The sequence below is a fragment of the Mustelus asterias genome, unplaced genomic scaffold (assembly GCF_964213995.1).
Source record: "Mustelus asterias unplaced genomic scaffold, sMusAst1.hap1.1 HAP1_SCAFFOLD_560, whole genome shotgun sequence".
NCBI lineage: Eukaryota > Metazoa > Chordata > Chondrichthyes > Carcharhiniformes > Triakidae > Mustelus > Mustelus asterias.
Window position 1 is genome coordinate 204602 of NW_027590510.1, and position 26101 is coordinate 230702.

Genomic DNA, 26101 nt, shown 5'->3' on the forward strand with positions numbered 1-26101 from the left:
TCCAGGCCCCCATCACCCTCTGTGTAAAAAGACTTCCCCCAACATCTGCACTGAACCTTTCCCCCTTATCTTGAGCTTGTGCCCCTTGTAATTGTCATTTCTGCCCTGGCAAAAATCTCCCAACTGTTCACCCTATCCACACCCCTCATAATTTTATAAACGTCTATCAGGTCGCACCTCAGCCTCCGTCTTTCCAGGGAGAACAATCCCAGTTTATTCAATCTCTAGAACACCCAGATCCCTCTGCGTCTCAGAGCTCTACAATCTCTCACCATTTAGATAATCTGCTTCCCTTTTATTCTTCCTGCCAAAATGTTCTGTCCTACCAGCAGTTCAAACCTGAGTAGAGGGAGCAGCACAGAGGTGTACAGTGCAAGTGAGTCATCCTGGGAGTCCTCAACTTGAAATTCTTTTTTATTCATTCGTGGGAAATGGGCATTGCTGGATGGCCAGCATTTATGGCCCAGTCCTTGTTGCCCTTGAACTGAGTGACTTGCGAGGCCATTTCAGAGGGAGTCACATGTAGGCCAGACCGGGTAAGGAGAGCAGATTTCCTTCCCTAAAGGGCATGAGTGAACCTGATGGGTTTTTTTTACGATAATCAACAATGGTTTTATGGTCATCAATAAATTCTTAATTCCAGATTTTTTTCATTGAATTCAAATTCCACCAACCGATGTGGCAGGATTCGAAGCCTGGTCCCCAAATCATTAGCTGAGTTTCTGGATTAATAGTTCAGCAATAATACCAACAGTCATCACCTCCCCTAGTTCAACATGGAGTGTAGGAGAACAAGTCAGGAGCAGCACTGGGCACCCTAAAACTGAGGTTCCAACCTGTAACATGGGACTATAAGCACGCTGAACAGCAGAAGCAGAATGTTCCAGGCAGGACCAAGCGATCCCACAAACAACGGATCAGATCAGAGCTGCAGTCCCCCCACATCCAGTCGTGAATGGTGGGGGACAATTAAACAAATCACAGCTCCAAAAACATCACCATCCTGAATGACTGGGGAAAGAAGTGGATCAGTGCAAAGAACTGTGATTTGTGTTTGGTGATCGCGGATGTGTTACTGATGCCTTCCATGGATTCCAAGGCCAGGAAAGACACTCTGGAAGGTGTGGGGAGTTGGAACTTGCCCAGGAGAGTAACTGAAGGTATGAAAACTGAAATAATCCAGAGTTAGAAAGGAGAAAAGGGCCACAAAAATGCAGCAATTAGTAACAAGACATTGATTAATCTTTTCTTGTCCTGGAGAAATGAAGGTCCCAGCTTTGTGTCTGAAATAATATTAGTTAATTTGACATTTATCCAGAGAATTAAACTCCAGCCCAGTTATAGCGATCACTAACATCAGCGAAAACACACCCCAACTGTCAGAATGAAGACTGTTCAGTCCTGGATGTGATTAACAGCAGAATCCAATTCCCCCAGACACTTGTCAATTTGCTGGTGTGTTAGAAGATGGGTTGACTGAGTGAATCCCATCTCACACTCAGAGAAGGTGAACGGTCTCTCTCCATTGTGAGTGTGTTGGTGTCTCAGCAGGTGGGATGAGTGAGAAAATCCCTTCCCGCACTCAGAGCAAGTGAACGGTTTCTCCCCGGTGTGAATGTGCTGGTGTGTTCGCAGGTTGGATGAGCGAGTGAATCCCTTTCCACAGTCAGAGCAGGTGAATGGTTTCTCCCCGGTGTGAATGTGCTGGTGTGTTCGCAGGTTGGATGAGCGAGTGAATCCCTTTCTACAGTCAGAGCAGGTGAACGGTCTCTCCCCGGAGTGAACTTGTTGGTGCCTAAGCAGAATACTGGAGGTCTTAAAGCTCTTCTCACATTCAGAACATTTGAAAGGTTTCTTATCCGAGTGAACAAGTTGGTGTGATCTGAGGCTGCTTAAATAAATGAATCCTTTTCCACACAAGGAGCAGGTGAACGACCTCTCCCCAATGTGAACTCGCTGGTGTTTCTGGAGGCTGGATAACAGAGTGAATCCCTTCCCACACACTGTACATCTGAATGGCCTCTCCTTGTTGTGAACTCGCTGGTGTATCAGCAGATCAGTTGTGGTTTTATGACTCTTCTCACATTCGGAACATTTGAAAGGTCTGTTATCAGTGTGAACCAGTCGGTGTGTAGCGAGGTGGGATAATCGTGTGAATCCCTTCCCACACACACAGCAGGTGAATGGCCTCTCCCCAGTGTGAGTGCGTTCGTGTTCAATGAGGTTCTGTGATCGTTTAAACAGCTTCCCACAGTGAGAGCAACTGAACTGTCTTGCAATGTGAACAATCTGGTGCTTGACCAGGTCCTCAGAGCTTTTAGAGTTGTTATCGCTGTCAGAGTGGTTAAAAAGCCTCTCTTCAATGTGAATTTGCTGGTGGGTCAGCAGGTGGGATGACTGAATGAATCCCTTCCCACACAGAGAGCAGGTGAATGGTCTCTCCCCAGTGTGACCGCGGCGATGTATTTCCAGCAGCGATGGGTAACTGAATCCCTTCCCACAGTCCCCACATTTGCATGGTTTCTCCATGGTACAGGTGTCCTTGTGTCTCTCTAGGTTAAACAATCTGTTCAAGCCTTGTCCACACAAAGAACTTGTGTATTATTTCTCAGTAAGGGAATCAAGAGTCATGGGGTTAAGGCAGGAAAGTGGAGTTCAGGATTATATCAGATCAGTGAATAGTGGAGCAGACTCAATGGGCCCAATGGCCTAATTCTGCTCCAAGATCTTCTCATCCTTTGGCTCTCTGCTGTGAATAGTGAGATTTTTAAAAACAATCAGGCTGTGTAACTGGTTAAAGCTCTTTCCACAGTCAGTTGACTGGAACACTCTCACTTGGGTGTGTGTGTAAGTCTTGGTGCTTTTCCAGTCACAGTGATGTTTGAAATCTTTCCTCATCGCCAAAACAGAAAAACATTTCTCCTTCCACATTTAAAGGTTGATGATATTCAGGTCCTGATGAATTGAGGGACTCTGTCAGCTCTTGATGTGATGTTTGGTTTCAGTTTCCCATCTGCAATTCATCGCCCTTGTGGACCTTGTAAAAGACATTGACAGAGTCAGTATCGTTGTCAGCACAGGACAGAAATTCAGAACAGACAATTCTAGTTTCTATGGAATATTCTTTTATCTTTTGTTTCCCCAATCTTGTGGTCCAATCAAACTTCCATCTCAACTAAACCAGAACTTTGTTTCCAGTGTCTATGAGACACTCTGTACCCTGAGTTGTGGAGTTTTCGAGTGTTCCAGTCAACACTGCACGATTCTTCTCCAGGACCACAAGAGCATGGACAAGACCACGGAAGAGCAGCCAACAGCTAAGTGACCCCATGTTGATCTACAAATCACTGTTTTAACCAGCCCCAAGAGCAGGTCCAGGAAAAGATCCTCTGACCTCCCAAGCCTCCTCCACATGGGCAGCCAATGATTAGGAGCGTGGGGCAGAATAGAAGTGTAACTAAAAGTGGAGAAGCAGCTCCTTCAGGGACAGCAACCTCTCACACTGAATATGTACATGGTTCATGGACTCCTGTAAACATCAGCTGCAGGCTGGAAGCGGGTGAAACTGTTTAGACACCTGTTGCCCAGTTTGGTGGGAGGCACGGTAACACAGTGGTTAGACCTGGCTTCAGTTCCCGGATTGGGTCACTGTCTGTGTAGAGTTTGCAGATTATCCCTGTGTCTGTGTGGGTTTCCTTCAGGTGCTCAGGTTTCCTCCCACAGTCCGAAAGATGTGCTGGTTAGGTGCACTGGCCATGCTAAATTCTCTCTGTGTACCTGAACAGGTGTCGGAGTGTGGCGACTGGGGGATTTTCACAGTAACTTCATTGTAGTGTCAATGTAAACCTCCTTCTGACACTCATCAATAATATTCACGCTGATGTGCTGGAAACTGGGACCCGGGAGGAACTGTAAAACCTAAGCCCCGCCCTCACTGTTGCGTCATGAAGACCCTGGCGCATGCGCCTCTCGCTGATCCAAGATGGTGGCCGTTAGACTGGACTTGGGTTTCGGGGGGAAAAAAGATCCGGAGCTGCAAACACAAATCTCAATCGGGGTTTGAGGCGCCCGCCAGGTGTTTAGAAACTCTTCTTCTCCAGAGCCGGCTCCATCGCTCCCTCAGAGTTTCCGCTTCCTTCCCCGTGGCAAAGAGACAAAAAGAGAAACTCACCCCATCGCCATGACTGACAGTGCGCATGCCCCAATACTGGGTGATAAGACGGCTGCGCAGTACCTTCCTCTGGTGTAAATAGAGGGCATTCACCACCGCGGCGAATGCTGGGTAAACCCTCCGTCATTGAAAGTCGTTATTATTGACCGGTGATATTTTTGCTGTGATGTGGAGATTGGGAGGAAGGTCGAAAAAGCTGTGCACAGATCCTTCATTCATCAGAAAGAACAGAAGTGGGAACTGGTGGATAATTTTGATTTATTATTGTCACATGTTATGGTTTACAGTGAAAATTATTATTTCTTGCGCACTGTACAGACAAAGCATTCCATTCATAGAGCAGATAGGAGAGAAGGAAAGAAAAGGGTGCAGAATGTAGTGTTACAGTCATATCTAGGGTGTAGCAAAAGATCAACTTAATATAAGGCAGCTCCATTCAAAAGTCTGATGGCAGCAGGGATTAAGCTGTTTTTGAGTCAGTTGGTACCTGATCTCAGACTTTTGTATCCTATTTCCCAATGGAAGAAGGTGGAAGAGAGTGTGTCCGGAGTGCGTGGGGTTCTTTTTTGATTTGATTTATTATTGTCACATGTATTAGTGTACAGTGAAAAGCATTATTCCTTGTGCACTATACAGACAAAGCATACTGTACATAGGGAAGGAAAGGAGAGAGTGCAGAATGTAGTATTACAGTCACAGTTGGGCTGTAGAGAAAGATCAAATTAATGAGAAGTAGGTCTATTCAAAAGTCTGATGGCAGCAGAGAAGAAGGTGTTCTTGAATCGGTTGGTACATGATCTCAGACTTTTGTATCTTTTTCTTGGTGGAAGAAGGTTGAAGAGAGTATGTCCGGGGTGTGTGACATTCTCGATTATGTTGGCTGCTTTTCCGAGGCAGCGGGAAGTGTAGATGGAGTCAATGGATGGGAGGCTAGTTTGTGTAATGAACTGGGCAAATGCCCCAAAGTTTTCCACAAACAGCAGCAAAATCCAACCACTTCAGTCAAATGTAAACTCAGAAGCTGGTGTGACTGAGTGAAGTATTTATTTGAGTAACTGTCAGGATTGTTTTCTCATGGATATTCCAAGTCATTTTTTAAATCATTCAATTGATTCTAGTCGTTGGCTAGACGAGCATTTATTGCCCATTCTTAATTGCCTTTGAAAAGCTGGTGGTGAGCTGCCTTCTTGAATCGCTGCAGTCTATGTGGCGTAGGTACATCCACAGTGTTGTTGGGGAGGGAATTCCAGGATGTTGATCCAATGACATTGAAGGAACAGTGACATATTTCCAAGTCAAGATGCTGAGTGGCTTGGAGGGGGACTTCCAGGTGGTGGTTTTCCCATCTGTCCACTGTCCTTGTCCTCCTGGATTGTTGTGGTCATTGGTTTTGTTTCTTTGTTTTCCTTTCATCTGCGGAATTTGCTACCCCAAAGTGCGGTGGATGCTGGGCAGTGAGTAATTTAAGGAGGAGTTGGACAGATTTTTAATTGGTAATGGGTTGAAAGGTTATGGGGAGAAGGCAGGAAATGGGGATGAGAAGCATATCAGCCATGATTGAATGGCAGAGCGGACCCGAGGGGCCGAATGGCCTAATTCTGCTCCGATATCTTATGAACTTGCAGGTTTCATACAGATTTGCAATATACAAAAAATTCTTTGGAAGTGGACATTACTGACAAGGCCCAGGTATCTGTAATGAATTACTATCACAGACAGTCATGTGTTGCCAATCGCCACTTGTCCTTTGTGATGGTGATAGTTGGCCTTCTTCTTGAACCTCTGCAGTCCATATAGTAAAGGTGCTCCCACAATGCAAGAGTATTAGAATTTGAACCCAGTCACATTGAAGGGACAGTGATATTTGTCCAAGTCAGGGAGTTGTGTGGTTTTCCCATGTCCCAGCTGCTCTGGTACTTCCAGGTGGGAAAGATTGTGGGTTGAGGAGATTCTGCCAAAATCCTGGTTGAGTTGCTGATGTATAAAGTCTCTCTCCGTCACCCTCCTCCCGACCTCTCCCTCTTCACGCACAAAGGCTGGATTCTTGTTGTAGGCTCTGAAGAGGTGGAGGGTTCCTTTCCCTCAGTGCATTGGTAAACAGTTTGAGGCTTTGTCACAATCCAGCAGCTTTCATATCCACTATGTCCTAGTCCCAATCCCACAATTTACCAGATTAGATCAACTCAGTTTCACATTTTGTCTTTGTATATTTATGGCTTGTCTCTCATGTTTCCCTCTTTCTGTTTTCAATTCATTTTTCAGGGGATTAGAAGGTGAGGAATTACAGACAATTGTAAATCAAGGATCACATCAAGATCTGACAGAGAGCTTTGATTCATCAGGATCTAAATATCATAGGCCATTAAACATGGAAGAAAAAAGCACCATTCACAGTGGGGAGAAACCATACACATGTTCTGTGTGTGGACAAGGCTTCAAACGATCGTCTGGCCTGTCAAGACACAAGCGCAGTCACATCAGGGAGAGACCGTATAAATGTGGAGACTGTGGGAAAGGATTCAATTACCCAGTTGGCCTGGAAAATCACCGACGCACTCACACTGGAGAGAGACCTTTTACCTGCCCTGTGTGTGGGAAGGGATTCACTCAGTCAGCTGGCCTGTTGATACACCAGCGCATTCACAGCAGGGAGAGGCAGTTCACCTGCTCCAAATGTGGAAAAGGATTTACTCAGTCATCGGCCCTGCTGATGCATTGGCACACTCACACAGGGGAGAGGCCATTCACCTGCTCCGTGTGTGGGAAGGGATTCACAGATTTCTCTGCCCTGCAGAGACACCAGCGAGTTCACACCGACAGGAGAGAGTTTAAATGCACTGAGTGTGGAAAGAGTTTTAAAACTCCACGCACACTGCGGGAGCACCAGTACATTCACACCGGTTCCACACCGTTCAGCTGCTCCCACTGCCAGAAGGGGTTCAGGACATCATTCCACCTTGTGGCACATGAGCGCATTCACACTGGAGAGAGGCCATTCACCTGCTCTGAATGTGGGAAGGGATTTAACTGATCATCCAACCTGCAGAAACACCAACGAGTTCACAGTGAAGAGAGACCGGTTAAATGTCCAGACTGCGGGAAGGGCTACAAAAGTTCTGAGGAACTGCGATGCCATCAACGTGTTCACTCTGACGAGAGACCGTTCACGTGTTCTCACTGCGGGACTGGCTTCAGGCGATCAGGCGACCTCACTGTACACCAGCGAATTCACAGTGGGGAGAGACCGTTCACCTGCCCTGTGTGTGGGAAGGGATTCACTTGTTTATCCTCTCTCACTTCACACCAACTTGTTCACACAAATGAGAGACCATTCAAATGTTCTGACTGTGAGAAAACGTCTGCTCGCACACCAGTGAAATCACTCTGAGGACAAACCGTTCACCTGCACTGAGTGTGGGAAAGGATTCACCCGGTCATCCATTCTGCTGAGACACCAACAAGTTCACAGTGAGGAGAAGCCGTTCACTTGTTCGATGTGTGGAAAGAGATTCACCCAGTCACACAACCTGGTGAGACACCAGCGAGTTCACCAGTGATCACAGGGGTGTGATTCTGCTGTTATTGCTGCTGTTAATTACATCCCAACTAAATAACGTTTATACTGATAGTTGGAGTTTTTCTGATGTAAATCAGCCCTGTTGGACTTGGAGAATGCCCCACAGCATCTCTCATTCATGTGTCAATAAATCTTCACGCCTGCAGGCCTTGTTTTAAATTTAAATCACTCAGAAACTGTATTGAACTAAAGATGAATAATAAACAGATCACAGTCCAATCCACCCCTGTGTGAATGTGCCGATGTATCAGCAGGCCGAGGACTAAAGTCTGTTTTGTAACTTCAGGATAAGGATTTGAAAGCTCTGAATGTTGGTTCTCTCATATGTAGGCTGGAGCTATTTGATAGGCAGGATGTTAATAGCTGTAAACTTGTCAGATGTCGAAAGAATTACTATTGGAGTAAACTCACCCATTTATAACCTCAGACTCTGGTCCCTAGTGTGATGAACAGGTAACACAGTGGAATAGCAGGATGAATATGTGGGGCTACGGGGATAGGGCCTGGGTAAGATGCTCTGTTGGAGAGTCGGTGCAGACTCGATGGGCCCTGTACCGTTGTGCATTTACCCTGCTAACCCCCTAACGTACACATCTTTGGACGCTAACAGATAATTTAACATGGCCAATCCACCTAACCTGCACATCTTTGGAATGTAGGAGGAAACGGAAGCACCCAGAGGGAACTCAGACACAGGGAGAACGTACACAGAAACCCACTGCTGTCAGGCAGCAGTGCTAACCACTGTTCCACCGTGCAGCCCTTCATCTGCTGCTGAATCCCACATCCACACATTACTGCCAGACTTGACAATTTCAACACATTCCTGACTGGTCTCCCACACTCTGTAATTTTGAGATAATCCAAAATGTCCCCATGTCTTGCAGACGCTTCCTCCATCTCCACAACCCCCTCTTCTAATTCTGGACCTCTGTGCAGCCCCTTTGCAATTCCTGCAGCATTGCTGGCCTGCGGACTAATGTATGGTTCAATCCCCATTCCAGCTGAGGTCGGTGTTGGAGCTGTCTCCTCACCCTGCCCAAGAGTGGATGGTAACGGCAGCCTGCTACTGACACAAACTGCCAGGGAAACAGCTCTGGATGACACATCAGCAGACATTTGGGGTTCCAAATGCTTGAAAACTGTTAACCTGTGTGAAATTGAGGTGTATTACAGACTAATTTAAATATAGGATCAGTGTCATTGCTTATTTCCTCACTGCTATAAACAGCGGAATTCTCACTTTGTAAACCTCAGCTTGAAGGAATAAAGTGAATAAATTGGGATATTAACTTTTACCATTATCCATCTGAAGCCAATGGACTCCCTTTTCCCCGCCCTGATGTGACACTGAATCTTCTTAGGTTTGAAGAAGAAACTTAACCTCAGAGCACTGGGCGGTACAGTGGCCCAGTGGTTCGCACTGCTGCCTCACAGTGCCAGGGATTTGGATTTGATTCCCGGCTTGGGTCACTGTGCACATTTTCCCCGTGTCTGTGGATTTCCTCCGGGTGCTCCGGTTTCCTCCCACAGTCCAAAAGATGTGCTGGTTAGGTGCATTGGCCAAGCTGAATTCTCCCTCAGTGTACCCGAACAGGTGCCGGAGTGTGGCGACTCGGGGATTTTCACAGTAACTTCATTACAGTGTGAATGTAAACCTACTTGTGACTCATAAATAAACTTTACTACTGGCCTCAGTACCCGAGACCTGGCAGGATGGCAAGAATGGCCTGGGGCTCCAGTGAGGTGTACTGGAGGGGCTGGAGTGGGCAAGAGGTGACACTGGGAGGAGCAGCAGCTGGGAGGCCTACAGCGACCTCTGGTGGACAGGAGGGGATGATGTGGAGATGCCAGCGTTGGACTGGGGTGAACACGGTAAGAGGTCTCACAACACCAGGTTAAAGTCCAACAGCTTTATTTGGTAGCAAATACCATTATGGTTAGGTGCATTGGCCATGCTGAATTCTCGCTCAGTGTACCCGAACAGGTGTACCCGACTCAGGAGAAACCTGACAGTTTAAAAGTGATGTGGAGATGCCGGCATTGGACTGGGCTGAACACAGCTTTTGCGCAGACTGCACTGCTGCTGTTTCCCCTCCTGTAAGAAGTCTCACAACACCAGGTTAAAGTCCAACAAGTTTATTTGGTAGCAAATACCATAAGCTTTCGGAGCGCTGCTCCTTCGTCAGATGGAGTGGAAATCTGCTCTCAAACAGGGCACAGAGACACAAAATCAAGTTACAGAATACTGATTAGAATGCGAATCCCTACAACCAGCCAGGTCTTAAAGGTACAGACAATGTGGGTGGAGGGAGCATCAAACACAGGTTAAAGAGATGTGTATTGTCTCCAGACAGAACAGCTAGTGAGATTCTGCAAGTCCAGGGGGCAAGCTGTGGGGGTTACTGATGATGTGACATAAATCCAACATCCCGGTTGCGGCCGTCCTCATGTGTGCGGAACTTGGCTTTCAGTTTCTGCTCAGCGACTCTGCGCTGTCGTGTGTCGTGAAGGCCGCCTTGGAGAACGCTTACCTGAAGATCCAAGGCTGAATGCCCGTGACTGCTGAAGTGCTCCCCCACAGGAAGAGAACAGTCTTGCCTGATGATTGTCGAGCGGTGTTCATTCATCCAAAGTCCAAAGACGTGCGGGTTAGGTTGATTGGCCAGGTTAAAAATTGCCCCTTAGAGTCCTGAGATGTGTAGGTTAGAGGGATTAGTGGGTAAATATGTGGGGGTAGGGCCTGGGTGGGATTGTGGTCGGTGCAGACTCGATGGGCCGAATGGCCTCCTTCTGCACTGTAGGGTTTCTATGATTTCTATGATCCGTTGTCGTAGCAGTTTAAAAGTGGCCAACTCTGGCTGCTGGCTGATAAAAACCTCCCAGAAGGTTCGGCAGGACAAACATAACCTGTCGGTGGACTGTGCTAAGAGAAAAAAAGGTGAGAGCCCCCTGAATATGCAAGTGGCCAAAAAGGCAGACGCACCAGTGATCGAATCATCAGAAGGACAAAGGACAGTAAACAGACCAGCAGGGAGTCAATGGCCACAGAAATCGGCCCATCCACAGAAGACATTGAAATAACGACCCACGGGGGTTCACGGCAGTTCCAGCCTTTTGTGTGTGGACTTGACTAAATTAAACTGAAACTGCCGGTGATCGAAAGCCCCATTGTCCTTGAAAATCACCTACGGGGGCAGGGAAGGTGTTTTTGTCAAATTGAGCTGAGAGTCAAACAAGCAGAACCAAGCTCTCTTCCAGAATCACAAGCAGGGACACAGACAAGCAGGACCAAGCTCTCTTCCAGAATCACAAGCAGGGACACAGACAAGCAGGACCAAGCTCTCTTCCAGAATCGCAAGCAGGGACACAGACAAGCAGGACCAAGCTCTCTTCCAGAATCGCAAGCAGGGACACAGACAAGCAGGACCAAGCTCTCTTCCAGAATCGCAAGCAGTGACACAGACAAGCAGGACCAAGCTCTCTTCCAGAATCACAAGCAGTGACACAGACAAGCAGGACCAAGCTCTCTTCAGTTTCGACCCTGCACTAAGACATTTGAGCCGACCACAAAGGAACCCCTTTTAGAATTGTGAGTATCCCAGCCAACCTTGTGAAGCTCCCGAGGATAGGATAGAGGTTGAGGCAAGGGGAGGGGTGGTGTATTGTAATTTTAAACTTCAGTAATACGTTGTACCCATTAGCATTTCTCCCATAGTGCAGTATAAAGTATAAGTTTTATTCCTGTGTGGTGGGGTATTGAAGAGGTTGATTTTATTATTAAATAAATCACTGTAAGTTTTGAAACTCGTTTGGAGTCCGTCTTGCCTCTTGTTCTCTCATCAGTGCACTCTGACGAGGTCACAGTTTCAATATCCCTTACCATAAATCCGGAGTCTGGAACCGAGGGTGATCTGAGTGATTCGAACCCGCTCACTCAAAGGAGACTGCTGGTCAGGAGATAAAGAACAGAGTCTCTCTGTTCTCTCTCTTGGAGACCTACTCGAGTGGAGTGGGTGCAGGGTGGCCGTTGTCCCACCGACAAGGGAGAGAATCACTCAGGCCTTGGTGGCGGTTTTGGGATGGCTGTGTGATATAAGTATCAGGTTACCGGTCAGGTATAAACGGTGAGCCTGGTTCAGCGCTCTCTCCTGTGGACTTGCCCCAGTGCAGCATTCCCCAGCCTTTGAAATTTCAAGGCCTGTAAGAGAGAGACACTCACAGCTATCGGCAGACCCTCAAACATCGGCCTGTAAGTGGAGTAACAAGGAAGATCCCGCTACATCCCTCCCTCCAATAAGAACCATTCACTGAGCACAGCAGTTTCACCCTCATTCCCACAGTCTGTATTCCAGCCTTTATCACATCCACTCTGCTCCCAGATACTTTACACCATTAGATATTACAATTCAAACTTTATAATCTCTACAATTTACTATTTGTTCAAGGAGATTAGGGCGGCATGGTGGCACAGCGGTTAGCACTACTGCCTCACAGCGCCACGTACCTGAGTTCAATTCCTGGCTTGGGTCACTATCTGTGCAGAGTCTGCATATTCTCCCTGTGTCTGCGTGGGTTTCCTCCGGGTGCTCCGGTTTCCTCCCACAGTCCAAAGATGTGCTGCTTAGGTTGACTGGCCATGCTAAATTGACCCTAGTGTCAGGAGGATTAGCAGGTTAAATATGTGGAGTTACGGGGATAGGGCCTGGGTGGGATTGTGGTTGGTGCAGACTCGATGGGCTGAATGGCCTTCTTCTGCACTGTAAGATTCTACGATTCTATGAGTTCACAAAATTAAAGTTAAAAGTTAAATTTATTTATTAGTCACAAGTAAGGCTTACATTAACACTGCAATGAAGTTACTGTGAAATTCCCCGAGTCGCCACACTCCAGCACCTGTTTGGGTCAATGCACCTCAATAGCGCATCTTTCAGACGGTGGGAGGAAACTGGAGCACCCGGAGGGAACCCACACAGACACGGGGAGAACGTACAGACTCCACACAGACAGTGACCCAAGCTGGGAATTGAACCCGGGTCCCTGGCACTGTGAGGCAGCAGTGCAGACAGACAGTCAAGAAATCATCAATTCCACTCCCACCCAGAGCGATGGGGATATATTTAGAGTAACAGTTTTAACAACACCAGGTTAAAGTCCAACAGGTTTATTTGATAGCAAATACCATTAGCTTTTGGAGCGCTGCTCCTTCGTCAGATGGAGTGGAAATCTGCTCTCAAACAGTGCACAGAGACACAAAATCAAGTTACAGAATACTGATTAGAATGCAAATCTCTACAGCCAACCAGTTCTTAAAGATACAGACAATGTGAGTGGAGGGAGCATTAAGCACAGGTTAAAGAGATTCGTATTGTCTCCAGACAGGACAACCAGCAAGTCCAGGAGGCAAGCTGTGGGGGTTACTGATAGTGTGACATCAAGCCAACATCCCGATTTAGGCCGTCCTCATGTGTGCGGAACTTGGCTATCAGTTTCTGCTCAGCGACTCTGCGCTGTCGTGTGTCCTGAAGGCCGCCTTGGAGAATGTTTACCCAAAGATCAGAGGCTGAATGCCCATGACGCACTTCAGTGGTCACGGGCATTTGTCAGGAGAGAAAAGTGCTGACGTTTCGAGTCCAGATGACCCTTTGTCAAAGACTGACCTCTGAAGAATTGAGAAAGGGAGGTGGAGAAGAACAAAATGAAAGATCTGCAAACTGACAAAATGTTTCACGGCCCAAGACCAAAGCGAGTGGTAATGGGACAAATAAAGATACAAAAGATGTTCTGGATGAGGTGTGAATAGCTGGTGAGCGATAGTCTGAATGTAAAGTAAAGAAAACAAGTGGGAAATGAGGTGAAAAAAGCAGCAACGAAACACAGAACACAATGGGGGGAGAGATTGTGGTGTAAAATTGTTGAGCTCAGTTTTGTTCTGAAGGCTGTAAAGTGTCTCTTTCAGTTGCGGGAAATAATATATTTCCCAGTTCCGATGACAGGTCACATTCAGTCTGTTTCTCTCTCCACAGAGGCTGCCTGACTTGTTGAGTATTTCCAGCCAAAAGAGAAAACGCTGGAAAATCTCAGCAGGTCTGGCAGCATCTGTAAGGAGACAAAAAGAGCTGACGTTTCGAGTCCAAGTGACCCTTTTGACAAAAGCAGCAATTTGCTGTGAACTGGGCCGGGTTGAGGTTTTGAGTGACAGTCCTGGGGCGATATCAGGACAGGAACAGCCACAGATTCCCCCTTTTCCCTGGGACATTTCACTGGAGCTGTGTTGGTGAGTGTTTGTAATCTCTGTCTCACTGTCTCGGTAATGGGGGCAATTTCCAGCGTTTTCCGTTTGATGTCAACCAGAGAATGTGGAAGAATTGTCACACCCGAAACAGATGTCTCTTCCTCGGGACACCCCAGCTCGGGTCTCGTTGGGGGGGAGGAGGGGGAGGGGCGGGGGAGTTGGGGGCGGGGGCGGTGGGTAACGTTCACAATTTTGTGTTTATGTCTGGTGCGAATAATACTTTGGATTAAACGGAGAAGTTTTTTAAACTGAGGAGAGTAACTGCATTTGGGCGCTGACTTTAAACAACATTAACAAGCCCGGGCTGCTGGAGAAACATTTAGGGATTTGTGAGCAGTCAGTTCCGGCTGGTTTGAAGTGAAATCCTGTCGGTGCTGCGGCAAATCTGAACTCAAACCAGACAAACTGGAACCGCTGGGCTGGAGATTCCGGGTGTTGGGATGTGGGAGCTGGGGGAGGGGGAGATGGCGCTAAAACTCTGAGCCTGAGTTTCGAGCGGGATGTGAGCGGGATAAAGGGAAGGAATGACAGGGTTAATGTGGGAGTCAGGGACAATAGCAGAAGGTGGGAAGCTCTGGAAAGGAGCACGGAGGGTAAAGGCCATCAAAGAATGCGTGTTTAAATGAAGATAAAAGCAAAATACTGCGGATGCTGGAATCTGAAACAGAAAATGCTGGAAAATCTCAGCAGGTCTGACAGCATCTGTGGAGAGAGAATGGAGTTAATGCTTCCAGTCTGGATGATCACAGATGCGATCAGACCTGCTGAGGTTTTCCAGCACTTTCTGTTTTTGATTAACTGAAGGTTCAGCAGGGAAAGAAGCAGCGAACTGAACACACTGAACCCAGGGGGAGGGGGTGACCCAGGATAAGCTCAGTGAGGCTCTGCAATGTCCATCAACACATCCACATTCAGACCTTAGAGAGCCAAGGGGGAGGGGAAGGAGAAACTATTTGGGGCACAGCAGGAGGTCACCCCTCCCCCCCACTCTGTGGTTCCACAGACCCTCCCACACCTGGGCAGGGTTGGCTCGAGGTGCAGGAAGCTGCAAGCTGAGAGGCTGAGCTGTGAACTGGGCCGGGTTGGGGGTTTGAGTGACGGTCCTGGGACTATTTCAGGACAGGAACTGCCACAGATTCCCTCTTTTTCCTGGGACGTTTCAGTGGAGCTGTGTTGGTGAGTGTTTGTAATCTCTGTCTCACTGTCTCGGTAATGGGGGTGGGTTGTAGATTGCTGTGGGTGTTAGACTAAATAACCTCTCCTCATGCTGCCAGTTCCAGTCTGCAGACTCCATTTCTCAGTCCAGTTTGCTGCTCTGTCTCTCTGTACTTTGCTGCAGTGCTCCACATTCTGAGCAACATCCAGCTCATTGTTATCACCCGAAATTTGCGGCAAACTCCCTTCACTGTGACACAGCGGTTAGCACTGCTGCCTCACTGAGTCTGGGTTCGATTCCAGCGGTGGGTGACTGTCTATGTGGAGTTTGCACAGTAAGAAGTCTCAGAACACCAGGTTAAAGTCCAATAAGTTTATTTGGAATCAAAGCAAATCACTGCGGATACTGGAATTTGGAACTATGTTCTGTGGAACATCGTTTCCTCACTTGTTCCTGTGCAGCAGTAAATCCTCATCCTGAACACTTTCCCTCTTTCCTGTCCTGCCACCAACTCCCACACTGACCAACCAGCTCATATTTCAATGGATTGTCCCGTGTTTGAGTCCAGTGTGCCAGGCTGCATGGCGTATGGGCGCTGTTTCACCCATAAGATGGATGTGTGCAGCACCCTCTTCCAACTGTTCTGGCTGCCAACCAGCCCGTGCCCACCCACACAGCTCCAGCAGCACCGCACACAATACTGCTCACCTGCTCCGACAGACTCATGAAGGATGTCCTTTCATTTTCTCTGAGAGAGTTGGTCAGCCTGGCAAACCCAGTGTGAAATATCTTCACAAATCTTTTCTCCCACCTTCTATTCTGGCTGGGTTCAGTTCTCTTTTGTACAGATTGAAAATAAAATCAATTATTTTCTCTCCTGGTCCCTTGCAGGGAGCTGCAGCTTTTTACTGGGGGTGTTGGGGCCTCCAGCGGGTATTTGTGAATCCTCCCCGCCCACCTCCCAGGGTTTCCTTCCTTCCCAGAGATCAGAGTCCTCATTGATTTGAGGCCAAAGTGTAACCTCTTATTTATTGTCCCCCTCCCCCATCCTCTGATGTGAACCATCCTCCAGTGGCTGAGCCAGGATGGGGCCGTTAACCTGGGCCTGTTCCCGGGAGGGAGAAGCCCCGCAGCTGCAAACCAGGGAGCTGACAATGATTCTGAAGGGTTTGCGGATCCACAAAGTGTTTCCAAATCCTCCCAGCCACCGCCTAACGCTGACTCCGCTTCTCCGGGACAAACAAGCGCCAAGGACAGCAATGAGACTGCGCATGCTCCACATCACAATGCCCGGGGCTGATTGACAGCAACTCTGAACCAATAGGAAGAGGGGGCGGGGCTGGAGGACCGAGCGAGAGCGGCTGGTCCTCCAACCAATCGGAGTGAATGAGAGGCGGGGCCGGGCTGCGACTGAAGCATGCGCAGTGCAGGTAATGGCAACGGACAGACGGTTTTAACTTGGAAACGAGATCAATACGAGGTAGAGGGCGGCGCGCGGGGAATGATAAATGTGGCGGGTGGGTGGAGAGACTTTGTAAACATGTTGTTCAAACCCAAACCCCGGAAATGAACTTCCCGGTCCCCCCCTTTGTACCAAATGGAGCGGCAGCTTGTAGTGTTAGACCCGGGCTGACTGCCGCCATTGAGGCTGCATGTGGGAGGCCGGCAGGGATTGTGATTGGAGAGTGAAGCCCTGATGTCACAATGGAATGGGTGAGTGTGACGTCACAATGGAATGGGTGAGTGTGACGTCACAATGGAATGGGTGAGGGTGTGACGTCACAATGGAATGGGTGAGGGCGTGACGTCACAACGGAATGGGTGAGGGTGTGACGTCACAATGGAATGGGTGAGGGTGTGACGTCACAATGGAATGGGTGAGGGCATGACGTCACAACGGAATGGGTGAGAGTGTGACGTCACAACGGAATTGGTGAGGGTGTGACATCACAATGGAATGGGTGAGAGTGTGACGTCACAATGGAATGGATGAGGGTTCCAGATGAGCTGAGACTGGGCTGGAGTCGGGCGATGACACTGACATGTGGCCCGGTGGCACAGTGGTTAGTGCAGCTGCCTAACAGCGCCAGGGACCCGGGTTCAATTCCAGCCTCGGGTCGCTGTCTGTGCAGAGTTTCTACATTCATAGAATCATAGAATCCCTCCAGTGCAGAAGGAAGCCATTTGGCCCATCGAGTCTGCACCGACCACAATCCCACCCAGGCCCTACCCCCACTATTTACCCACTAATCCCTCTAACCTATGCATTTTAGGATTCCACGGGGCAATTTTTAACCTGGCCAATCAACCTAACCTGCACATCTTTGGACTGTGGGAGGAAACCGGAGCACCCGGAGGAAACCCACGCAGACACGAGGAGAACGTGCAAACTCCACACAGACAGTGACCCGAGCCGGGAATCGAACCCGGGACCCTGGAGCTGTGAAGCAGCAGTGCTAACCACTGAGCTACCGTGCCGCCCTCATTCTCCCCGTGTCTGTGTGGTTTTCCTCCGGGTGTTCCGGTTTCCTTCCACAGTCCAAAGATGTGCTGGTTAGACGGATTGGCCATGATAAATTGCCACTTGGTATCAGGGGGATTAACAGGTAAATATGTGGATAGGGCCTGGATGGGATTGTTGTCGGTGCAGGCTCGATGGGCTGAATGGCCTCCTTCTACACTGTATTTTATTATTCATTATTATTAATTACTATTAATGCTTCTATGAATGAAGGTGGTCTTGATGATGATGTGGACATGTGGCTGGAAGCTCATCTTGGGATGAACTATTTCACCCTGGTTGTGAACAGCCTGGTTCAGCCTCAGACAGTTGCCAGGAGGAGAGATAAAGTTGTTGGCGAGGGAGTGGAGTTTGTAGTGGGGACTGAACACAATGGGTTCAGTCTTCCCAGTATTTATATGAAATAAATTTCTGTTCTTTCAGTACTGGATGTCAGACAAGTCAGGATGGTGTGTGAGTTGGAGAGGAACTTGGAGCTGATGGTGTTCACAGGGTTTGGAAATTCTGTCAAAGTTCCTGTTGAGTTGTAGATGTATAAAATCTCTCTCCTCCCCTCCGCCTCTCCTACTTCTCTCTGTTTCCACTCAGAGTGTGGAGATGCCGGCGTTGGACTGGGGTAAGCACAGTAAGAAGTCTCACAACACCAGGTTAAAATCCAACAGGTTTATTTAGTTGCATAAGCCACTAGTTTTTGGAGTGCTGCTCCTTCATCAGGTGAGTGGGAGTTCTGTTCACAAACAGGGCATATAAAGACACAAACTCAATTTACAAGATAATGGTTGGAATGCGAGTCTTTACAGGTAATCAAGTCTTAAAGGTACAGACAAGGTGAGTGGAGAGACGGTTAAGCACAGGTTAAAGAGATGTGTATTGTCTCCAGCCAGGACAGTTAGTGAGATTTTGCAAGCCCAGGCAAGTCGTGGGGATTACAGGGAGTGTGACATGAACCCAAGATCCCGGTTAAGGCCGTCCTCATGTGTGATTGACAGATCCATGCTCACTGCTTCCTGCCCTGGACGCAGAGAACTGAAAATTTCCATGCAGGCTGCCAGACAGATAAATAGAACACAGAACATCGAACAAAGAACAGTACACCACAGAACAGGCCCTTCGGCCCACGATGTTGTGCCGAGCTTTGTCGACATTACTGGAGTAAAAATGTGTGGAATACACAGACCGAATTCACTTCATTCCCTTCAGTTGCTGCAAGTCCCCAATTTCCCCCAGAATGAGAAAATAAATGGAAAGGGGGAAACATTGATTTCCTCCCAGATGTTGCCCAGAGGAGGAAGTTTCACTCTGAAGCTCATTGGACAACTTCCGCATTGTGACGTCACGAGAGAGCCCTGCCTGAATCAGCCAATAGGAATCACTCCGCTCCGCGGTGACGTCTCTGGGTTCCAGTGTGCAGGCCCGGGTGCCCCGCCCCCACCCATTGTTCCCCTCCCCCTACACCACATCGAGCCAAGGTTTCCAGGCAACCGGCTGATGGCTCCGGCCAGAGCGAGAAGCTGCTCGGTGAGCTCCCCCTCCCCCCGGCCCGGGACTGCGCATGTGCGAGGGAGAGGGGAAGCTGCGCATGTGCAGGGGAGAACCCACCCTCTGATCTTCATGATCAGGTGTTGACCAATGGGAAGAGTTGGAGGACTGGAAGGACTCTGGACTTCCAGCCAATCAGAGCGCAGGCTTTGTGTGAATGAAGATTGATCTTCAGACAGACTCAAACTTCCTCCTGTCTCAAACATCTGTGAGTAAAACACTTTCTTTTCAACCCCCTTTCCATTTCTTTTCTCATTCTGGGGGAAATTGGGGAGTTGCAGCAACTGAAGGGAAAGGAAGTGAATCCAGGGAGGGTGCAGACTCTGGAAAGGTTGGCCCAGGTTTCTCTCTCTCTTAAACCAGAAAATGATCCATTTCTGCCCACTGTTTGCTGTTAGCCAATCTTCTACCACGCCAATATGTTATCCCCGCAGCATGAATTTTTATTTGCTGCAATAACCTTTCATGTGGCACCTCATCAAATGTCTTCTGGAAATCTAAGTACAGCGCATCCACCAGTTTCCCTTTATCCAATTCCCGATGGGGAATTTTATAAAATTGAACAACACATCAACTATCTCACTCTGTTAAGACCCGAGAATGAAGCCCAGCAGGACCCGAGGACAAGTCAGGGAATTCCCTGGGAATTGTGCTTTTTCAGAGTTCATCCCACACTTCTGTTTTCTGATTTCCAGCTGTTTCTGAGTTTGAACTGTATCCTCTATTGTGAACACCGAGGCAAAATACTTGTTCAATTCATCTCCCAGCTCCTTATTTTTCATTATCAATTCCTGGACTCACTTTCTATTAGACAGTTAAGAAATGAGGTGGAGCAAGTGACTGAAGTGTCAGTCAGGGAGCACTATTGGGAGCACCAATAGTTTCAAAATAGTTCTGGAAAAAAATAGGGCAGATCCACAGGTCAAGGCCCTAAACTGGAGCAGGGCCACTTTTGTGGGCATTAGGCAGGATCTAGCAGATGTCGATTAGGTGAATTTGTTTGAAGGGAAAGGAATGACTGGCAAATGGGAGGTTTTAAAAGTGTGATATCAAGAATCCAGGGGCAGTATATTCCTGTTAAGATGAAGGGAAAGAATGGTAAATTTAGGGATCTCTGGCAGACAAGGGACATTGAGGCTCTGGTCAGGTAAAAGAAGGAAGCATACATTGGGTTTAGGCAATCGGGGACAAGTGAATCACTCTGACTATAAAAAGTGTAAGAAAATACTGAAGAGGGAAATCAGGAGGACAGAAAGAGGGTCTGATATGGATCTGGCAGGTAAGATTAAAGAAAATTCCAAGAGGTTCTTTTGCTGTATTAAGAGTAAAAGGGTGGCTCGAGAGAGAATAGATCCCCTTAAAAATCAGTATGGCCATCTGTGTGTGGAGCCACAGGAGATGGGTGAGATTTTTAATGAATACTTCTCCTCTGTGTTTACTGCGGAGAGCACCATGGGTGCGAAAGAAATAAGGGAACCAAGTGGTGATGTCTTGGGCACACGCATGTTACTTGGGAAGGAGGTATCTGCAGCCTTATAAAAGCAAATTACTGCGGATGCTGGAATCTGAAACCAAGAGAGAAAATGGTGTTTCTTGTCTAAATGACCCTTTGTCAAAGCTCTGAAAAATCAGTTCTTTTCTCTCCATACAGGTGCTGCCAGACCTGCTGAGAATGGGGAGAGAGTGTGTGGGATGGAGACTTACAGCTTTTGGGGAATGAGAGAGGAAAGAATGTTCCATAGAAATTGTCTGTTCTGAATTTCTATCCTGTACTGACACTGATGACTTTTGGAAACTCATTTTACAGGATATTGAAAGAGGAATCACAGGCCGAAATCTCAAATGTCACGTCTCGATCTGACAGAGTCATATTCCTTGGGACCTCAATATCATCGGACTTTGAATCCAGAAGGAGAAATAATTGTCCAGTCTGTCGATTTGAAAAGAATTGAAATGTCAGTGTGAGTGAAAAAGTATCAACACTCTGACACACTTGAGTGAGAGTGTTCCAATGCACTGACTAAAGAGCTTTAACCAGTTACACAGTCTGAATAAATATCACACCATTCACAGCGGGTCGAGACTGTAATCTTGTTCTGTGTGTGGACGAAGTTTCAACTAATTGTCCACCCAAGAGAGAGGCAAGGACACCTGCATCATGGAGAAACCATGGAAATGTGTGGACTGTGGGAAGGGATACAGAGCCCCATCAGAGCTGGAAGTTCATCGGCGCAGCCACACTGGGGAGAGGCCATTCACCTGCTCTCAGTGTGAGAAGGGATTTAATCAGTTATCCAGCTTACGGACACACCAGCGAGTTCACACTGGGGAGAGGCCATTCACCTGCTGTCAGTGTGGGAAGGGATTTACTCGGTTATCCCACCTGCGGACACACCAGCGAGTTCACACTGGGGAGAGGCCATTCACCTGCTCTCAGTGTGGGAAGGGATTCACTCAGTTATCCAGTCTGCAGAGACACCAGCGAGTTCACACTGGGGAGAGGCCGTTCACCTGCTCTCAGTGTGGGAAGGGATTCATTGAGTTATCCAGCCTGCAGAGACACCAGCGAGTTCACACTGGGGAGAGGCCGTTCATCTGCTCTCAGTGTGGGAAGGGATTCACTCAGTTATCCAGCCTGCAGACACACCAGCGAGTTCACACTGGGGAGAGGCCATTCACCTGCTCTCAGTGTGGGGAGGGATTCACTTGGTCATCCAACCTGCAGTCACACCAGCGAGTTCACACTGGGGAGAGACCATTTACCTGCTCTCAATGTGGGGAGGGATTCACTCGATCATCCCACCTGCAGAGACACCAGCGAGTTCACACTGGGGAGAGACCGTTCACCTGCTCTCAGTGTGGGAAGGGATTCATTCGGTCATCCCACCTGAGGATACACCAGCGAGTTCACACTGGGGAGAGGCCGTTCACCTGCTCTCAGTGTGGGAAGGGATTCAGAGTTTCATCCCAGCTGCTGAGACATCAACAAGTTCACGAGTGATTCCCGGGGTAGGATTCTGCTGTTATTGTTTCTGCTCTCAGTTGCATCCAGGACTGTATTTTGTTCATTCTCACAGTTGGTCAATGGGAAGGGTCAGAGGGTTTCTTTGTGCTGGACTGGCTGGTCTCAGCCTCCAGTGGGCTGATGCTCTTTGAGTCTTTTTGTGAATACCTGGTTTCAAATGTCACAAGGATCACAGAGTGACAGGGTGTGAGGAAGTTTCGAGATATTTAGTCAGAAGAAAACAGAGGTTGGCAGTGCAAAGGTACATTTCTGAATGGAGGGCTGTGACAAGTGACATTCCTCAGCGATCAGTGCTGGGACTTTTGATGTTTGTAATATATATAAATGATTTGGAGGAAAATGTAACTGGTTTGATTGGTAAGTTTGTGGACGGCACAAAGGTTGGTGGAATTGCGGATAGCGATGGGGACCGGCAGAGGATACAGCAGGATATAGATCAGTTGGAGACTTGGGCGAAGAGATGGCAGATGAAGTTTAATCTGGATAAATGTGAGGTAATGCATTTTGGAAGGTCTAATACAGATGGGAAATATACAGTAAATGGCAGAACCCTTCAGAGTATTGATAGGCAGAGGGATCTGGGTGTACAGGTACACAGGTCATTGAAAGTGGCAATGCAGGTGGGGAAGATAGTCAAGAAGGCATACGGCATGCTTGCCTTCATCGGCCGGGGCATTGAGTTTAAAAATTGGCAAGTCATGTTGCAGCTTTATAGAACCTGAGTTAAACCGCACTTGGAATCTAGTGTTCAATTCTGGTCACCACACTACCAGAAGGATGTGGAGGCTTTGGAGAGGGTACGGAAAATATTTACCAGGATGTTGCCTGGTGTGGAGGGCATTAGCTATGAGGAGAAGTTGGAGAAACGTGGTTTGTTCTCACTGGAACAACGGAGGTTGAGGAGGGCAACCTGATAGAAGTCTACAAGATTATGAGGGGCATGGACAGAGTGGATAATCTGAAGCTTTTTCCCAGGGTGGAAGAGTCAATTACCAGGGGCATAGGTTTAAGGTGTGAGGGGCAAGGTTTAAAGGAGATGTACGAGGCAGGTTTTTTACACTGAGGGTGGTGGGTGCCTGGAACTCGTTGCCGGGGAAGGTAGTGGAAGCAGATACGATAGTGACTTTAAGATGTGTCTTGACATTGCTCCACCAATGACCCTCCCCCCATCATAAAGTCGAAAGCGGAGCTGTTCATTGATAACTGCAGTACTCATGGCTGAGAATGATACCAGGGATGAGGATTTTGTTTTATTCTTTCAGGGGATGTGAATGTGACTGGCAAGGCCAACATTCATTGCGCATCACTGATTGCTCTTGTAAAGAAAATGAGCCACTTTCTTGAATTGCTGCAATCCATCTGGTGTAGGTATACCCACAACGCTGTTAGGGAGTTCCAGGAATTTGATGCAGTGACAGAGAAGGAATGGTGATTGATTTTCAAGTCAGAATGGTGTGTGATGTGGAGTACAATTTACAGATGGTGGCATTCCCATACGCTGGCTGCACTTGTTTTTCAAGTGGTAGAAGTTAGGGTTTGGAACATTGAAGAAGGGAAAGGGTTAATGTTTTTTGTACTCAATGTATTTTGTGCCTAAAAGGTTGAACTTTGTACCTGGAATGTATCACAAACATAGCCCTTCCTTGTGGCGAGCCTCCTTTTTGTTTATATTGCTCCTGGTAGTAATATAAGCCATTTGTTCATGTCTTTCAGCTTTTACTTTTAGTATAAGCTATTTGTTCATGGTTCCCTTGCTTGTTTATATCATTCTGATAAAACAGACAGTTAAATATAGATGTTAGGGGATAAGTCTTTCTTTCTCGTAGGCTTGTGTATGATTTAAACAAAGGAAGCAAATGGTAGAGTGTGAGAATGGCCATTTGAAGGAGGACTCCCACTGGGACAGTTGCACTCAGTCACTCAGTCACTTCAAAGGAAACGCTGCGGGAAGAGCAGGGGACCAGAGGTGACACCTTGGCTTCGACTACCAGGAGAATTGTGCTTTATGACCCAAGGATACCAGATGGTCTCTAACCATGATCCAGAGACTATCAGAAGCTGTTAAAGGAACTATAATTTATGATCAAGGACTGTTAACTGGACTTTGCTTCATGACTTGTATTGGGAACCCTGATGTATAAATATCCATGCTTCTTGTGTTCAGAGAGAACTTTGGCTTCCGCTTTCAAGGGGTCAAGTTCTCCCATAAGCTTATGAGAATAAAGCATGACTGTATTTTGACTCATACCAGCCTATAGAGGTATATTTTCCGACTTCAAACATGCTGTGAAAACAGCCTTGGTGATTTCTTGCAGTGCATCTAATATGTGGGATGCACTGCCACCATTGTGGGCTAATGGTGGAGAGTGAATGTTTAAGGTGGTATTTGAGATGCTGATCAGGCGGGCTACTTTGTCCTGGATAGGATCTACAAAATTGTTGCAGATACACTCATCCAGGTAGGGAATATTCCACCTTACTCCTGATTTATACCTTGTGAATCATGGCAAGCCTTTGGGGAGTCATTAAGTGAGTAACCTGCCACAAAACTCCCAACCTCTGATCTGCTCTTGTAACCACAGTATTTAAATGACTGGTCAATGGTAACCCCAAAGTTATTGCTGGTGGGACATTCACTGATGGTAATGCCATTGAATATCAAGGGAAGATGGTTAGATTTTCTTGCTGGAAATAGATATTTCCTGATAATTATGTGGTGTCAGTATGAATTGACAATCAGCTCTAACCTGAATGTTGTCCGGGTCCTGCGCTGCATGCGGGCAGCTTCAGTATTCAGAGTTGTGAATGGTAATATACACTGCAATCATCAGTGAACATCCCCGTTTCCGACCCTACGGTGGGGAGACGGTAATTAATGAAGCAGCTGAAAATGATGAGGCCCAGGAGACATGAGGAACAACAAAATATATTTATATCGCGCCTTGAAATAATAAAACATCCAAGGAGCATTGTAAAATAAAGTATGATATTGAGCCACAAAGAAGATACTCGGTTAGATGACCAAAAGTTTGGTCAAAGTGGTAGATTTTAAGGGGTGTGTTAAATGAGTTAAGCGAGGTGGAGAGTTGGAGACGTGTAGGGATGGTATTCCAGAGGTTGGAGCCTAAGCAACTGAAGGTAGAGCTTGCACTGGTGAAGCAAGGTCAGGGACAAACTAAAGACCAGAATTAGAGCAGTGTAATATATTGAGGGTTGTGGGGCTTATAGGAGATTATAGATATTGGGACAGGCAAGGTCATGGAGTGATTTGAAACCAAGGATGAGAATTTTAATATTAAGTTGTTGCTTTACTGGGTGGATCATCGTGCACAAGGGTGATAGTGGAACAACACTTAATGTGAGTTTAAACATGGCCAGCAGAGTTTTAGATGAACCCTGCAGTGACCCTTGCAGTGATGACTGACCTCCAACAACCACAGCCATCCTCGTCTGTACCTGGTATATCCCCAACCGGTGGAGAGTTCCCCCCCCGAATCCCACCGACTCCAACCCTTAAAAGGTGAAGGGGGAAAAGTTTGTGCGGAACCGTTAGAAATGGCGGAGCTGCTTAATGAATACTTTACCTCGGTATTCACGGTGGAAAGGGATCTGGGTGGTTGTACTGCTGGTTTGCGGTGGACAGAAAGGATCGAGCATGTGGACATAAAGAAAGAGGATGTGTTGGAACTATTGAATGGCATCAAGGTTGGTAAGTCGCCGGGACCGGATGGGATGTACCCCAGGTTACTGTGGGAGGCGAGGGAGGAGATTGCGGAGCCTTTGGCGATGATCTTTGCATCGTCGATGGAGACAGGAG

General features: G+C 47.6%; 2 protein-coding genes across 3 annotated transcripts in view; both read left to right on the forward strand.

Moving 5' to 3' along the window:
- The first annotated feature begins 3915 nt into the window (after positions 1 to 3915).
- Positions 3916 to 7991, forward strand: LOC144487043 (uncharacterized). 2 transcript variants are annotated; one of them, XM_078205090.1, is made up of 2 exons: positions 3916 to 4075; positions 6434 to 7991. In XM_078205090.1, the coding sequence occupies exons 1-2, from the start codon at positions 3945 to 3947 to the stop codon at positions 7200 to 7202; spliced, it is 900 nt and encodes a 299-aa protein (XP_078061216.1). In that variant the 5' UTR covers positions 3916 to 3944; the 3' UTR covers positions 7203 to 7991. The 2 variants fall into 2 exon arrangements, with proteins under 2 accessions (XP_078061216.1, XP_078061217.1); XM_078205091.1 differs by having other exon boundaries at positions 3987 to 4282.
- The window catches only part of LOC144487051 (uncharacterized), a gene marked incomplete at its 5' end in the record, with an annotated part of 28487 nt that continues 9934 nt past the window's right edge, over positions 7549 to 26101 (forward strand). Inside the window, 2 exon segments of the mRNA XM_078205099.1 lie at positions 7549 to 7724; positions 21399 to 22240. Coding sequence (XP_078061225.1) covers positions 7549 to 7724; positions 21399 to 22240 — 1018 coding nt within the window.